General features: G+C 37.7%; 1 protein-coding gene across 20 annotated transcripts in view; it reads left to right on the top strand.

Moving 5' to 3' along the window:
* The window catches only part of DMD (dystrophin), a 1,295,019-nt gene that overhangs the window by 1,076,559 nt on the left and 201,689 nt on the right, over window positions 1-16,771 (top strand). For all 20 annotated transcript variants that reach the window (XM_078390471.1, XM_078390476.1, XM_078390472.1 and 17 more), the window contains one exon: window positions 7,638-7,784. In XM_078390471.1, coding sequence (XP_078246597.1) covers window positions 7,638-7,784 — 147 coding nt within the window. The remainder of the gene's footprint in view (window positions 1-7,637; window positions 7,785-16,771) is intronic.

The following is a 16,771-nucleotide window of genomic DNA, read 5'->3' as shown; positions in this document are numbered from 1 at the left end:
GTTGGGATTTAGATTCCCTCCCAGATCTCCTACAAGAAAAGCCAGCTTGCATGCCTTTGGGTAACATGAACAGTCCCACTATGAATAGTGATTAGATTGGTGGTCATAAGGGAACTAATGACATCAGTATTACCAGATTTATCTGCTTTGTTTTGTTGCATCATCTTAAATTTGTTTTATTTTAATTTTTTTCCTCTCCTGTCAATACCTAATTTATTTGCCATCTTCAATTGTATTAATGTTGTTGTTTTATTTTATTATTCTTGAGTGTTGTTAGCCACCCAGAGTGGACTTCAGTTTAGATGGTCGGGATATAAATGAAATAAAATAAAATAAAATAAAATAAAATAAAATAAATAATTTGTAAGCTGCTTTGTGAAAAACAGTTTGAAAAGTGGCCCACAACTAAACAGGTACTTAATGCTTAAAGTAGTTGGTCACTTTTTGGAATATTTAGTTACTTTTGGACTCCTGTTTGGCAAGCAAAGGCTGGGTAAAATATTTTTAACACATGCATTAAATACTTTTGTCTTCCCTAGATTTTAAGCCATTTATCTGATGGACAAATGAGATTAAGGGAAATGTGTATTGTATGTGATTAAGCATTTTTGTCTCCCATAACAGGATTTACTTAGAAATATGTGCCTCTGCAATCATAATTGCAAATTAAGCCTCTGTTTACCTTCCAATGATCAGTCAAAAAACAAATCACCCTGAAGATCTCATACTGTGATAAAAACATTTTCTTCTGCTACAAAGGCATACTTCTTCACAAAAGGCACCACAATTATTGTTTAGTTGACCCTTAGAATTATGATCATAGTGACCTGGAAAGTTATCTCATACTGAGTCAGACCACTGGTTTTTCTACCCTGGTAAGGTCAACCCTAACTTGTTAGCAGTTCTTCTGGGTTTCTGGCAGGATTCTTTCCCAGTCCTACTTGGAGATTGATGGCATTTCCTTGTAAAATCTCATTCACGTACTAACCAGGCCTGTACCTACTTAAATGCTACTGAATTCTGAGGAAGAATTCCAAGTATGTTAAGAAGGATTAGCAACCAAGAAGAATTAGAACTCACTGTCTGGATTCTAAGCAACATGAAAGCTCTAAAACCCATTGTCTCTATTAACAAAGGAATTAATAACAAAGAGTCTTGGGTCATCTGAAGGAGTCACAAGCTTTATTTAGCCCCAGCTTTGGTGGACTGCAGTCCACTTCATCAGCTGCAGGTCACAAAAGACTTTTTGCTAGAACACAAATGGAAGAGAGGGTGGTACCTTTTATTGGACCACTAAGAAATTAAACAAATAGAAATTAAACAAATTCCATCTTTTGTGGATGGAATCTACTTCCTGAGGCTAAAGCCTACCTCCTTCATGGATGGTGCTACAGTTCTAAAGGCCAAACAGTAACACATTTGTTCCCCTTATAAATTTATTAGATATTTTGTCTCTCCATCTAAACAGAAGAAGGTTTGCTGTAAAGCACTTAAAACAGAACAGGATCTCCTTTGATGGCAAGCGCCACACTATAGTCACAGGTTAAAGTGCATTAAAAAAGAACAAGGCATAAGTTCCATATGTCTGTGTGAAATAGAAACATATTTCTGGATGTCTTTGAAATTATCTCAATGCGCTAATATGAAATGAAAGCAAGTAGTAAAAGTATAAATCATCAGCTAGATAGTGTTGTTGGCTTGTTTGTAAGACAGCTGTGAGGAGCCTTTCACAAATGTCAGTGAAGTTATTCAGAAGCTTTCAGTGGAAAAACAAAAGAAGCCAATTGAAATGTAGGAAAGGAAATTCTAAAGGCCAACCAGTCATTCATGCCTCCTTGATGAAAGATCATTTGCAACTTAGATTGTGTTCACTTCATTTTTTTAGGGTTATGAGGACTTTTGAATGAAATGTCATCTTAATCTTCTGGTCTGAATGGGTCAGAAAAGCCAGAAACCCTAATCTCTTATTATTACCACAGATCTCCGGGTTCTTAAATATAGAAGCAAAGAACAATATTTAAATCCTTGTTAACCAGTGTGAAAAAAACTTCAGGTTCCATGAGCTGAAAGAAAGTAGCAACATCCCACACTACTGAGGTTTGATTTACACAGTGAATAATTTAAAAACTCAGTTCCTGTATTTGAAATGGGCAATGTATTTTTACAGTGTATCTTGAGGTGCAAAATATTTATTTTTAATTTTTTTGTTTAAAATATTTTTACCCCACTCATCTCCTTGAAAAGGACCCAAGGCAGCTTACAACAGTGAAAGACAATATTTAAAATTGAAAACAATGAGTATATGACAGTGGCTAACATCATTAAAATACAATATTTAAGACTATGAACAATGAATAAAGAGGTATCTTACATTATTAACAGGCATTATTAAGGTAAAGATAAGGCATTATTAAGGTAAAGATAAATAAAGAAATGCTACTCTGAGAAGTGGAAAACACAAGTAGCAGTAAAAATCCAATCAAAGTAGTAATACATAGTATTACTAGAGTGGTCTTAACTGACCAGATAGGCGGGATATAAATAAATAAATAAATAAATAAATAAATAAATAAATAAATAAATAAATAAATAAATAAATAAATAAATAAATAAAAATAAATAGTAATGTATCTAAAAATATGCTATGGAGCATGATAAGCCAGTTCTGATGTTGTATTTTATACTTGTAGCTTTATTTGTTGAAATTAGCATTAGATTAAGATGGAAAAACCCAAATCTTAGTAGCTAAATATCTTTTTCTTGATAAATCTCTGAATAAGATCCTTGATTCCTGTTGTGTTTTATTTTTAAGCTTATTAGTGTTGGCTGGAAAGTTTTGCTTCTTGACTCTTAACATGATTACCAACTGCAGTACTTTGAAAAATAAAACAAGGGAAGAAAACTTCAGAATTTCCTTTTTCAGGTAGAATCAGCCCCACCGTGCAATTCCTCCTCCAAAAACACTTCTCCCAACATAAAATTACTGTCCCCATTCCAGCAGTTAGGGATTCTGAGTTTCTAACTTTTATCCATTGCTTCAACACTGTCTTCACTTCATATCATCTTCATAACAGTTGTTTTAGAAGTCCTGCTTTGTGTGTGGGAAGATGTGGAAATCACAACATGTAAGATCTGGTGTGATTAGGTTCTTCTAAAATTGGTGACGGTTCCTTCATTTTGGCGGGAATGAAAGACGGAGACGGTTCGGAGTCCAACTGCTTCAACTTTATTTTCATCAACTTCTGGATTAACAAGGTTAAATGGGTCAAAACAGCTTAACTCAGGGATTGTTCTATAACTCAAGATCTTCACTTCTGGCATAAATATGTCACTCCTCACATTGGGGCTGGGCCAAAGCGCTCATGGTCAGTCATCAGTCTCATGGGGGTGCTCCTCCCTGCACACACCATCCCACAACAAGGGTGTCTTGCCCAGTCCCCTTCTGGGGGTGGGTTGTTGCAGGAGGGGCTGGGATGGATCACTTTCCTCCCTCCACCTTGGTTGCAGGGGTAAACCACGACTGTCCATTCTAATGGTTTCACCGCCTTCCCCTTACTGCTGGGTGAGGCAGGATCGGGTAGCAACCCTCCTTCTGTCTTAAGATTCAGGAATTCTCTTAACAAATCACAGACTTTGCTAGCTGCTTCATCACCCCCATCTGTCTGCACCACGCTGTCTTTCGTGTCTCTCCCTTTCTTGTCAGTTCCCACTCTAAATTCCTGCGCTTCGCTCCACTCTTTTATAGCCTCCTCCCACACTATCAGATCTTGCTCCTTCCCTTTGTCTCCTTCCTTGTCTTCCCCAAGCACACCTCTATTGCTTTCCCCCCTTCACCTCCCCCTCTTCTATTTTTATGAGTTCCCCCTCTACTCATCCGAACATTTCTTTGTATCTATCCTTGGCTGAGGACGGCACACTGGCCTCCTGTCCTTCACATTTGGGCTCTAGGGAGGGTTAAAGCTAGGTAGCAATGTATGCCCGCCTCATGAAACACAACTCTGAATCATGTCATTCAGTAATGTTTCATCAATACATTTATTTCAGGAAGAATTTTTCACTTCTGTTCGAAAGCTCAGGAACGGCACATCATTTAATATACGCTGACATACCTTCTGAAGAAGTGTTCATTGTAATCATTATTAATTGCATTTGTTTTCTGATCTAAAGTTGGAGTGTTTCATATGTGCAAGGCAAGGCATATAAAAGTGCATGGATCCACTGATATGTGAGATATCTACCTTTCAGCAGCTGCAATCAAACAGGCATTTTTTTTCCAGCTAATCTTTGTATGCTTCATATTAAATGTTATATGTTGCCCAGTAGTGCACCAATTAAGCATGCAAGAAACATTTCACTTTAAAGAAAAGATACAGAGATTTTTGCAGAAAAATCCAAAATGGGATCCTGGGAAATGTTCAGCATTTAGATTGATCTTGCAAAGCTAAACTTACTAATACAAAGCAAGTCAGTATTTGCTGGTACTTATTTCATCTAGTCTCTTATCACAAATTCTGAAAAAATTGCTGTGAGGAACCAAAAATGTTACAGTGAATCCTTTGAACTGATTCCACATGATGAAAGACTATGTGCCAAAACATTGAAACAGCATGTTGCTGTTTGTGATAATGATGGGATAATGTTGTTCCTTTTATGGAATGACAAAATGTCTGCTAACACTGTTAAACTTTTGGTGAAACAAGCAATGTTGACTCATTACTTTCAGTTACTTTGGGGTGTCATTTTTGGGGATCCCCACTATTTTTTAATGGTTATGAATTTTTAAAAAATAATTTTTAAAAAGTAATACTACATTAGTACTCAATTGACGATTGACATTTGATATTACTGTGATATTTGTCTGATCCTAAGGGCTTTCATAGTGGCTAGAAGTAATTGACAAATATTATCTAATCCGATGGTCCATCATTAGGAAAACAGACACAGGTATATAATTTCTGACATATCTGTATTTTCCAGTTTTGAAAATGAAGCAATATGGACATTATAAACACACCTATACAACAGAACAAAACAAAATGCCTAAACATACATGTTCTTAAAGTATAAATTTGATTTCCTGTACCATTGTAAGAAAATTAAATTAAAATTTAAAAACCCCTATGCATTAAAATAAAATGAAATGGCCAGAATCCTATTGCTTACATATGCTGGTGTAAGTCAAATGACATGAATCACAGCAGCCAATTACCATTAGGTATGAAGTTGACACTTGGAGTTCTCATAGCCTGCCAGGTCATACAAATGGTGCAAATCAAGGACTATAAGCATGGTGTGGATCAAGGAACATTGATCTTTAACTAGTAGCAATTTGCTGCTGCAATTTATGCTGTTTGATTTGTAGCAGCATATGTAAGTAACATATATATGAATATGAATTTTACTCCCAAACTAGGTTCTTTCTGAATAAATTGTCTGCTTTATAACACAGTTATATCCTCTTCATAACCTAATACAATACTGTGAGGGTTCAACTTTAGGGTCCTTCTTTCGTTTAAATAAATCAGGAGATTTTTGTAATTTAGAAACATGTGTGATGTTTATTGGTGTGTTCAACAAATAACTGGTGTCAACAAAATTGTTCCAGCGCTTTTCTCCTTCTGACAACGGGTCATTCAGGGGCTTCCGTTCTTCATCTAGGAACGGGATTCCTTCACCCAAGTTCCGTGGACCCAGCCAGTCCACCAATAAGTTTGGGTTCACCGTCTGGCCTGCTTCACTTTCCAACAGGGGCACAGTATCATCATCCCGGTCATCCACCCACACGGAACATCCGATGGGTGTGTGGGTCATCCAGGGTCCTCCCTGTATCCCTTCCTCCTCATTTTGCTCACCCTCCATTCCAGCCTCTTTCTCTTTTCTCTCTCTACTCTCTCTTTCTCCTCTCTTAGTTTTCTCTGCCACTCTCTGGCTTCTGCTTCTCACTAGTAAAAGGGTGTTGGAGGGATCTCTCTCCTTTCCTGTAATTGTTCCTCCCTCCTTTTTATATCTGCCATTCTCCACCCTCTTCTTCCACTCTACTCCCACCATTTTCCCCTGCGTTCTCTGAACCATTAACTTTTGTAATTCTCCCTCTATTTCCCATGTATCTGTCCCTCGCTGTTCTGCTCTCTTGGGAGGTGAGACGGGCAAGATCTGTATCTCTTTCTCGGCTGTCAAGGTGAGTGATGGCACTCCAGCGAGACGGCTACCACTCTCACCCCCTGTCTGACAAATACCCATTCAGTTACACCTTAACAGGAAGCACTGAGAATACTTCCAGATTATATTGTCTGTGAAGATATGATATTTTTCAGTTATTTTATGGTGGTTCACATGAAACCAACACATTAAGATTTTTTAGCTTAGCAAAGCCAAAATTGTATTGACCGGTGTCTCAAAGAAGACGATGATGATTTATTTCAAATGCATCTTATTGATAGTTTTCACTTAAACCTCTCTACAAATATGCATCAGTGATGAATGGTGCTTTCTATTTAACCCTTTTCCAGTAAAAGTGTTGAAACTGAAACTTGATTGATTGTCAGTTCCTGTTCCTACTCCATATACTTTATTAGGGAAAAGACAGCTGTATTTATGTATTTATGTCCTTGTTAATGTCTGCAGAAGCTTTTTGAATGGGCAATTTGTTACACAGTTGTGGTGTATCCTGCAGGACTGGTGTTTGTCTTGAGGACACAAATTGATGTTTTCAGTGGACAGGAACAAAGAAGAGAAAGCTTCTGGCTGGAGTTAGCTTCAAGATTGAAGAAGGGCAAAAGGGATCTATTGCAGGCACATGGAACAGTAGACAAACTGATGGACTAGGCTAAACAGAACTGGGATCAAATTCCTCTTTCCCATGGAAATTCACTGGGGGTAGAGAGGTGTTGGTAGAAGAACTCCTTAAATCTTTCACATATATTGAAAACCCTAGTAGGGACACCATAAGTCAGATACTACTTGATACCACGTAATATTGCTATACGAATTTTCTTTGCTTCAATTTCTGCTCTCTGTTTGTATTTTTTTAAAATACAGAAAATGTTACAAAGAGGCCTCCAGAGCTGTTCTCATTCAAAAGTCAGATAAACCCTAGTAGCATTGCTTGTAGCATTACATCACAAGAAAGTAATATGTAACTCTGTTTTTCTAGAGCCCCTTTCAAAGAGGAGAATAGTTTTAGTTTCTTGGCAGGTTGTTTTATATTTCACATTAATCTATGTTTAGCATACCATAAAGAAAAGAATAATCTGTATCATGCTAGTGAACATATTCCATATATTTCTCCTTTCTCTTTGGTTCAACAGAAAAAGATCTGATATTTACTGTTACAGATATCAAAAGTGTCTAATTAAAAACCCATTTTACCTATGCAAATAAAAGAAGAATACATTGCTTCCACTACCTAACCTAGTCAGGCAGTTCAACAGGATACAATGGTCAATGGTATTCAATGTGATACAATATAATTGTATATATTAGTATTGTGCTAGGCTACTGGAAATCTGGAAGAAGACTCTTTAGTCTGCTGTTGATCTGTACAACCCAAAGTATTTGGGTTGTAGATAATTTTATTTTATTTTTTTAAAAAACACCCAATGTACAGAATTATTAAATACATTCATTTTTTTACACAGGCTTACCAAGCTGAAATTGCACCTCTGAAAGAGAATGTGAACAATGTTAATGACCTAGCTCACCAGTTTACCTCATCTGAGATCAAGCTTTCCCCGTATTCTCTCAACCTCCTTGAAGATTTGAATGGCAGATGGAAACTCCTACAGGTAATGCTGCATAATTTAAGAACCTGGCATTCATCTGGTGGAAGTTAAGAGATTTTTGTGTGTGTTTTTACTGCTTGTAACAGCAACTAAAATTAAATTAAAATGGATCCCACTCCCAATAAAAATGGTTGACATATTTTTTAAAATAGTGAGGTCTATCCATATGCTTTTAAATGGATCTGAAAATCTCAATTTAAAAGTGAAAATAATCTGTGGTAGATGAGTAGTATGGACAGTACTTCCAGGTGGTGGGCTAAAAAGGCCTCTGTTTCATAAGAAATTTATTGTAAAACTACATTTTCAGAATATAATAAATGATTACATATTTTTTTAGTAACATTACATTTCATAATGCTTTAAATGCCTAGTATGGATAGGTGTTTGAAAGAGATCAAAATTGGGAATAATTTGACATAAGTGTCCACATGTTGTCGTTAACTGCATTGACAACCATACACTTCAACAATCTATGCTATGCAATCAATTCCTGACAGCCATCCACTAGCAAATTATTGCATGTGTGACGCCTGGGTTAGATAATTGGCCATATGAAAATCTATTTACAGAGGGGAGGGAGTGGGAGGAGGGAGTGGTTGTTCCACATCACTTCAGTCCAGACTATTCTTTTGATAAGAAGAGCAAACTGTAAATTTTTGGTATCCATTTCTTTCTCCTTCAAATCCCCCCACTTTTTCCCCTTTGATAGTATTTTATTGCATGGTTAAAAACAGAGCTTTATGGGTACTTCCCCCCTCAAATCCACTCTTGGTTCTCTTTTAAACAATTCATGGGAGCATTAATTGTATTGTTACCTTTTGTAACCAGTTTAACAATTCCTTAAACAATGTATGCATTAAGATTACATCTGTACAATCAAATGCAAAATTACGCAGCATGAAATTCATTATAGTCAGTGATAGAATTGGACAAAGCTGTTAAGTTCATCAAACTTGCTCTCATAAGATAATTAGGTTTTCCTTATAAAATAAAAGGAATATCAAAGTGGAAAAGTTGATGGTAAAATTTAAGCAAGTGTGAGACCATCTAGTAAATGCATATGGTAGTGAACACAAGAGAGGTATCTTGTAAACCATACTGACTGTTGCCATTGGTGTTGTCTACATTCAAGCTGCCCTTTGCCACACAGGCTCTATCAAAGTACCTTATTATATAATTAAAGCAGACAAACTGGCTGGATAGCTCAATAATTTATGTATCTGGCTGCAGAGCCAGACGTTGGGAGTTGTATTCCTCACTGTGCCTCTTGGAGGTAGAGCCAGCCTTTGTGGGCTTGAGCAAGCTCCAGAGGAAAGGAATGATAAACTGCTTCTGAGTATTCTCTGCCTGAGAAATTCTGAAAAGGGCCACCATAAGTCAGAATTGACTTGATGGCACGTGATTGTTATTTATTAAAACAGGCAGCTTCTTTGCTAAGTAAATTATAGGACTACTATTTTTTTTCACATGCACTTAAATTGTGAGTTTAATGCTTCTCTCTAGTTTTGATCAACAAATGGACACATTATTTTCTATATTTGGGTCCACAAGTACCAAAATGTCACTCTTTTAAAGGAATGCTAGCTAACAAATCTTATTGATAACAAGGCAAAACTTCCATATTATTCAGAGCAAGATTCTTTCCAGCAGAGGGAGATTTTGATCTTTCTTACAATGTGAACATATCTTTTAGTTCCAGTACTTAAGAAATGGCTCTTTTGTATTCTCTGAGGATAAGAATTGCTGCCAAGTCTACAATTTCCATGGTTTCTGAATGGGCTATCCATGAATTAATTGATTGTGCAACTTGGCTTCCACAGTTTGCAACATGCTTCTTTTTCTGTGAGCTTACGTGGCTCCATGGGGGGGGGACTTTCTCCCATGTGGAACTCTGCATGCTGAGTCCTTTGTGATATATAAGACCTGCAAAACCAATTCTATTTCCAGCTGCTTTCTCATACAGTACTTGAACTATGGCAAATATCTCTCTGTTTTAAATCCTCTGTTCCAAATGTGAACAACTTCTCATTTTCATAATATGTCTAAATACATAGGCATTAGGAAGAAGAGGTTTAGAATATATTTAAAATTTTGAGAGGTAAGACCTGAAACATGGCTGCTAAGGAAAGGAGTGTGTGCTTTAGCATGTACTCCAACAGAAGATTCCAAATATAAACCATGCACATTTTTCTCCGCAGATTATTCAAGATCCTGAATCACGTTAATACTCTTAGAAGGTCATATATGTATTGTTTTGTAGTGCCATGGCCAGGTTTTGGGTTCCCAGACAAATCATGTAACAAGGCATTAATGAATGTCAATTTATTATGCCTGGGAACTGAAGTGCAACTGGACTGCCCAAATACAATAAGAGCAGTCCAGGGTCTGTCAGTGGAATGTCTTCTGTCAGGTTGATCCTTACTCTCCTCCTCTATACACCAAAAAGCCAGTGATGCGCTCAGATGTATTCTCAGGTGGTCTTGGAATCCTCCTGAGTTGTTTGAGGGAAATGGGGGGGGGTGGAGTTTTACATCAAGGACAAAATGAATGGAAGACCACTGATATAACATCGGATTGTGTCCAGCATTAAACTGAAATGAGCTTCTCGTTAGATTATTATTTGCAGATAGAAAAGGATTTCATTGGATTCCATAGACTGGTTGTGAGTAGCATTTTCACACCTCTTGAAATTTATTGTGAAAAAGAACACCTCCTATTACGAATTCCTACATTTGTGAGGTTTATGGTACATCTTGGATACATGAAGTACACAAAAAACTATGTTTCCCAGTTCTTCCTCATTTATTTTGATTTGTGTGTGTAAGTGACTGAGTGTGTGTGTGTGTGTGTGGTCAGACGATGCAAGGCCATTACTGAATCTTTTGGTCTGCCTCAATACTATCTCCACATTAAAGCCCACCTGCCGGGAGGCTTCTACTTTTTTTGTTGTGAGATTTATCACATCAAATTTAGGGAAATGTTATGGTAATTCAAAAACACATTGGAATGCACACCACGGGATATATGTCACATGACTGCAACAGGTGTCTGCTCAGGGAGTAAAAGACATGAGAAAATAGGGGGACATTTTGCTTGTGTAACCATACTCTAGGTTCACTGAATTTATCCTGAAAACATCCCAGTGATTTTCACAGGTGTTCTCTGCCTTCAATCTTTAAAAGGCGGGTGATCATATTTGTAACCACCAAGATATAAGACGTCTTCTTATTTATTGCCATGTTATTTATCGATCCAATGAAAGGGTCATTCACACATTTGAAGTCATTCTGTTCTCAGGCTGCGTTGTTTATGCTTTGCTTAGATTCACACTTAAACATGGTAGCTTGAAGATATTGTACATTAGAGTCATCATGGGATTCAAAGAAACTTGCTGTTGCCAGATTTCCTTTCCCTTTGGAAAAAAAAGCAGAAGTAGCAGACATTTCTGTTGGTTCCATTATTATTTTCAAAAAGCTGCAAGTCCTTTGACATTCCATCACACTAGTTAAACCTAGTTTGCTACCATGTTGACTGAAGGTCAGGTCTTTCTAACTTTTGAAAGTCTTTCAATGGCACAAAGTAAAAATGTGCTAGAGGCCTCTAGCTGGCACCTGCCACAACATGATTGCATTTTATCAACATTTGTGCTGCTACCTGATTCATCTTTATGCCGTGTACCATCGTGTTTCCAGTTTTTTCTTTAGAGAGATTTAATTGCACATCAGTCTCATGTCACCAGTTTAGATAATTTATTCACGATCAACAGCATTCTCTTTTCCTGTCAAGGTTTGTAGCAGTGCATTGATATTTTTCATTAAAATACTTCAAGAGCAGCATTGCTGAATACATTTTTAAAAAATGAATAGCCATATTAAAAAATAATGTCATTGGTGCAAATAAGTAATACGTTGATTATTTAGATTTTATTTTGTATTGCAATTAAATGAGAACCCTTTTTATAAGTGTGAATATCATAACTATTTTAATACTCAAAAATCACTCTCATAAAAAAGTTTCTGATTTAAAGTATGATTTTTGAGCACAAACATGATCATAATATTCACACACACTCTTCTTCTAAGCTTTTCTTCAAGAATCTGGGTGCTTCTAAACAGCATTTTAATTGAGCAGTTACCCTGCCTTATTCATAGGATTTTTTACACAAACTCTAGATCACACTTTAGATGAAAGCAGCCACGAAATTATAAGACTGGGTATTCATCTCAGAATCATTGTGTAACATCTTCAGCTAGGCCAGAAGTAGATCATTGTGATAGCTGGTGACTGGTCTCCAGGGCTTTAATTTCACAAACATGGAATGACTGCCTCAGTCACCTCTCTCCAACATTAGCATACTTTCAGCTCTAATTATAGCTTATCTCCAATATCTTTTTCTAGCACAAATGAACTAGTATGATGTTAAGCAGTGCCAAGGAGCCTATGGCCCTCCAGATTATGCTGAGCTACTATTCTGATCATCCCCAAGCATTGGTTAGGCTGAAGAGAATTGGAGAATTTGGATAGCTACAGATTTCTCCATAGTTTAGGAAATACAGTATTAGACATAGACAAAGGAAATATGGGTAAAAATTTCTACTAAAGACGGGGGTATTCGTATTCGTATATAAATATCCCTGCACAAGTGGCAATAGTGAGTGTCCAGCCCCATGGGGCCAGACAGTCAACTCACCAATCTGCTGCTGCTGCGGATGCCGCAATTCTTTCAATGGCTTTGTAGATCATGATCTGCAAGCCACTCTCCAACCTTGCAGCGAGGCTTGTCCTCCCGCCTCCTGCCAGGAGTGGCTAGCCGATCGCGATCTGCTAAGCCATTGAAAGAACCGCGGCATCCGCAGCAGCGGCAGTTCAGTGACTGGACTGTCTGGCCCATGGGGCTGGAACCTCATTATCGCCACCTGTGCAGAGATACTCATATATTAATATGAATACCCCCATCTGTAATCTCTACTGATTATGTAACTAGGAAAGTGATGTTAGGTGAGCTGATGTAATGATATTATGTCATACATTTCATATCAACAAATTGGCTGGGCCATTTTGGCATATCTGGAAGCCAATTAATCCCCCTCCTGAACCCACCACATGCAATCAAAATTTGCTGACTGAAGTTAAAAATGTCAGCTTCTGGTTTCAGCAGGTTGTTCCACATTGTCACTTTAAACAAGGTGCATAATGATCTTGCCACTTGTTTTAAAGGAGAATCATGCTTCCGAAAGACTTTCAAAAGAAGCAAAAATGCAGAATGCAGAGATGGGACTGTTGGGGATGCACAGGTAGGGAAACAGAGTGTACAGCCTACTGGTCACGTGATGCCCATTCTTGAAGTAAAGATTATAAAGGGGACCAGAGTAGAAACTATGGGAGTCTCCTCTGAAAGGTGGCAGCCTTACCTTAAGTTTCATTTGATAACAAAGGTGTTGTCCTGTAAAATTCAGAAAAAATCAGGACAACGGGTATCACCTGTTCCTGCATTTGTATTATCCTATAAAATGTCACCCTAGCCTCCTTGAATTGGATAGAAATGTGAGATGTCATTCAAATCAAGATGACAAGCTAATATGAGCTTTTGTTAGTAAAAAAATAATAAAAAACCAACATAAAAATATTTAAAAAGCAAAGATTAGCCATAACATTGAAAGCACTAATATTGTTTATTCACTGGGATGTTCTGGTCCCATTACAACTGCTAGTTTCAGCAGTAATTTTGATAACACCTGCCTTTCCAAGATGGTTAACAAATGTGAGCTGGGAAAATGAATGCAACTGTGTGGTATAAATGGATTTGCTATCTGAGAGGAAAGAAGGAGATTAATTCCTTGGTAAACTGATCACCTAACAAAGCCTAGAGCTTCCTGGACTCTTTGAGTCTGCTTCTGGCAGGTATAGAAGGTGGATCACAAGAGAAAAGGATGTTGGCAGTAGGGGCTATGATCAATAAGAACTCCTCTGGACGCATAGAGGAATTTATGTTGATGAAGCAGGACTGTTCTTTGAAAAACAATCTTGTTCTTCACTATATCACAAAATGTTTCTGAATTTCCTCTAAATTTTAGAAACTGTTTGCTGTGTGATGCTATTATTTGAAAGAAAATCAGATTTTAAAAATGCATTGTTATTGTTACTCAGAGTTATGGGAGAGAGGACTAGGACATTGTCAAAGTTAGCTGGTTTTAATTATTATATTTGGCTTCTTTGCTAACCTTGCGTTCTTCCAGAATATTGCTTTGTGAATAATAAAAAGCCAGTACTGCATCCCATCTCTTCCCTTTGCTTTTAATCTCTGAGGAAGACTGTGGCAGACAGAGTACTGCACCCATCAGGGACAGGCTTTTAGTGGTGGAAGTTCTGTGAATTACAAGTTACTTCACACAGTCATTCCATTCAGGTCAAATTAAGTGAGAACATAGTCAAGGTCTGAGTAAGTGCATACAGGCTTTGGAAGAAAGGAAAGGAAAGGAAAGGAAAAAGGTAGGCAGGCAGGCAGGCAGGTAGGCAGGCATGCCTCCAGGGTTTTTCCAACTTGTGGGAGAAAAATGTCTTCCAATACAGTGTTTATGAAAGTTTCTAGGGCAGGAGATGATCCCATTATGGGATAGCAAGAGTCTGATGACAAACTACATTTCTTTTTCTGCTCCTTTTGCTTTCAGCACTCCTTCCAAATGTTTAGAAGCCTCTGCAGTAGCAAACAATGGTGAATGCATGAGGCCACTCTATTTCCCACCTCCTATCCAGTGGCAGTTAGTGATGCCGGACAATGTGGGACCAAATAGACAATGCCTGTTCAATCTGGTCCCACCCTGACCATGGCAACTCAGCCTAAAGGTCTTATATATGAACTTTCTTTTGTCATTCTCCCTCTCTTATGTTAGTCATATATGTCAGATGCATGAAGCATGTGCTGTACATATGAAAAAGAAAGGTTATGGGCCATAAAAGCTTCTTCCATTTACCTTTATGAGTTCTTGCTCACACATTGTAGAAACATTTATGATTGACAGGCCTACAAAATAAATAAATGCAGCCTATAGTCACTTGGCATGGTGCTTGAGGGAACTGAAAGCCTGCTGGTTCCTAATGGAAAAAGCAGGATAGCAAGAACAGCTGAAGCATACAGCTATGAGGCATATATAGAAGCCCCAGTTCCTTTGTATCGTGTAGTAAGTTCCTGTGCATTTTTAAAACATAGTTTTCCATTATTAATTTCCAGCACATAAAAAGTGTATTAAAAGCAAATAGCTTAGAATTCTGATTCTGTTCTGGTGCTTAAAGCCAAAGAAAAGAGAATGCACAAGGGGAGGGATGGGCAATGTACCTTTCTGTCTTATCCCTGTGGATCCCTCTGTATGTTGAAGTGGGAAGCCTCTAAGCAGGGCACACTCTCCTTTCTGATGCATTCCCCATCACCTTATTTTAAGAATTCTACATCCAGTACGCCATGGACAGTCACTTTCCCCTTTTCCCCACTCAGTAATTCATTTCTGCCTCAGTTTTTCTAATATACTGTGGGATCAAACTGTGTGACTATAACAGTACAATCACATTCTGCCTTTTTTTGAAAAATATTGTGCAGAGAGGTTTTTCAGCTATTCTTATTTCCTTCTACAATCCATGATGTACCTTATAAGAATCACATAACCATGAAATTAATGAGGCTTTACATAAGGTATCAAGCTGGTATATGACTTTAGTCTTGCCTTCTGGCTTAGCTGTTCAATCTGTTCCAACTGCATAATTGGGTTCTTAAATACCTTTAGGCCAATATAGGGGTAGTCTGCTCTTATTTAGCAAACCAAGTAAAGCAGCATAAGTTTATGTATCTATCTGAAACATTTTATTTAACTCCAGTAGCCGTCAATGATGGATTCCAAAGTTTCAAAAGTTGCAACTCCAAATTTCATAATATTGTGCACACAGGAAACTGAAATGTGAGGCAAAGGAATTTCATTATCATATATAGTAACTGCTCTCTGAGTTTTCCAAGTATTTGGCTTTAAGTAACCCAAATGGAATAAGCCGTGTGCAAGACAGGTTATCAGCAAACTTGGAGCAGCCAAATATTTGATGAAATTGGGTGGGTGGGGGACTATCTTCAGAAAACTATCTAGAATAGCCAAGGAGAGAAGACCATCCCCACACTCTTAAACAGAACATTGTGGTCCAAACATGCTCATTGGGCACAGAATGTTCACTGGCTCTTTGAGGAGAGAGGAAATTGGCAGAGGACTACTGTAATGTAATGTTTTCCATCTTAAACAGGAATACTCCAGTCTGCAACATTGCACTGCAAATCATAGATAAATGGACACACACACATCAAACACTACAGTATTCTGAGAGTGATGGTATTTATATAGTCAACATATCTTCAATTGCAAACAAAAGGGAGACACTTTAAGACATCTATTTGTTATTTAAACCAATGTAATTATTATATGAGCAAGATAAATATGTATTTACAGTACTTTAAAAGGTTCCGCTTGACATTTAGTCCAGTTGTGTCCGACTCTAGGGCACGGTGCTCATGCCTGTCTCCAAGCCATAGAGCCAGTGTTTTGTCCGTAGACAGTTTCTGTGGTCACATGGCCAGCATAACTAGACGCAGAATACCGTTACCTTCCCACTGTGATGGTACCTATTTATCTACTCACATTTACATGCTTTCGAACTGCTAGGTTGGCAGGAGCTGGGACAAGCGACGGAAGCTCACTCTGTCACGTGGATTCAATCTTATGACTGTGGGTCTTCTGACCTTGCAGCACAGAGGCTTCTGTGATTTAACCCACAGCGCCAGCACGTCACTATATTACAGTACTTGCATACTACTTAATAAAATCTCTAAGCAGTTTATGTAAAAAAAAAATCCACTATAAATACCACACCTAAATGAAATTAAAACAGGGCTTTGTGCATGTTGTTGTTATTTAGTCATTAAGTCTTGTCCAACTCTTCGTGATCCCATGGACCAGAGC

The sequence above is a fragment of the Pogona vitticeps genome, chromosome 3 (genome assembly GCF_051106095.1).
Source record: "Pogona vitticeps strain Pit_001003342236 chromosome 3, PviZW2.1, whole genome shotgun sequence".
In the NCBI taxonomy this organism is placed as follows: Eukaryota; Metazoa; Chordata; class Lepidosauria; order Squamata; family Agamidae; genus Pogona; species Pogona vitticeps.
This window is presented reverse-complemented; position numbering and strand designations above follow the sequence as displayed.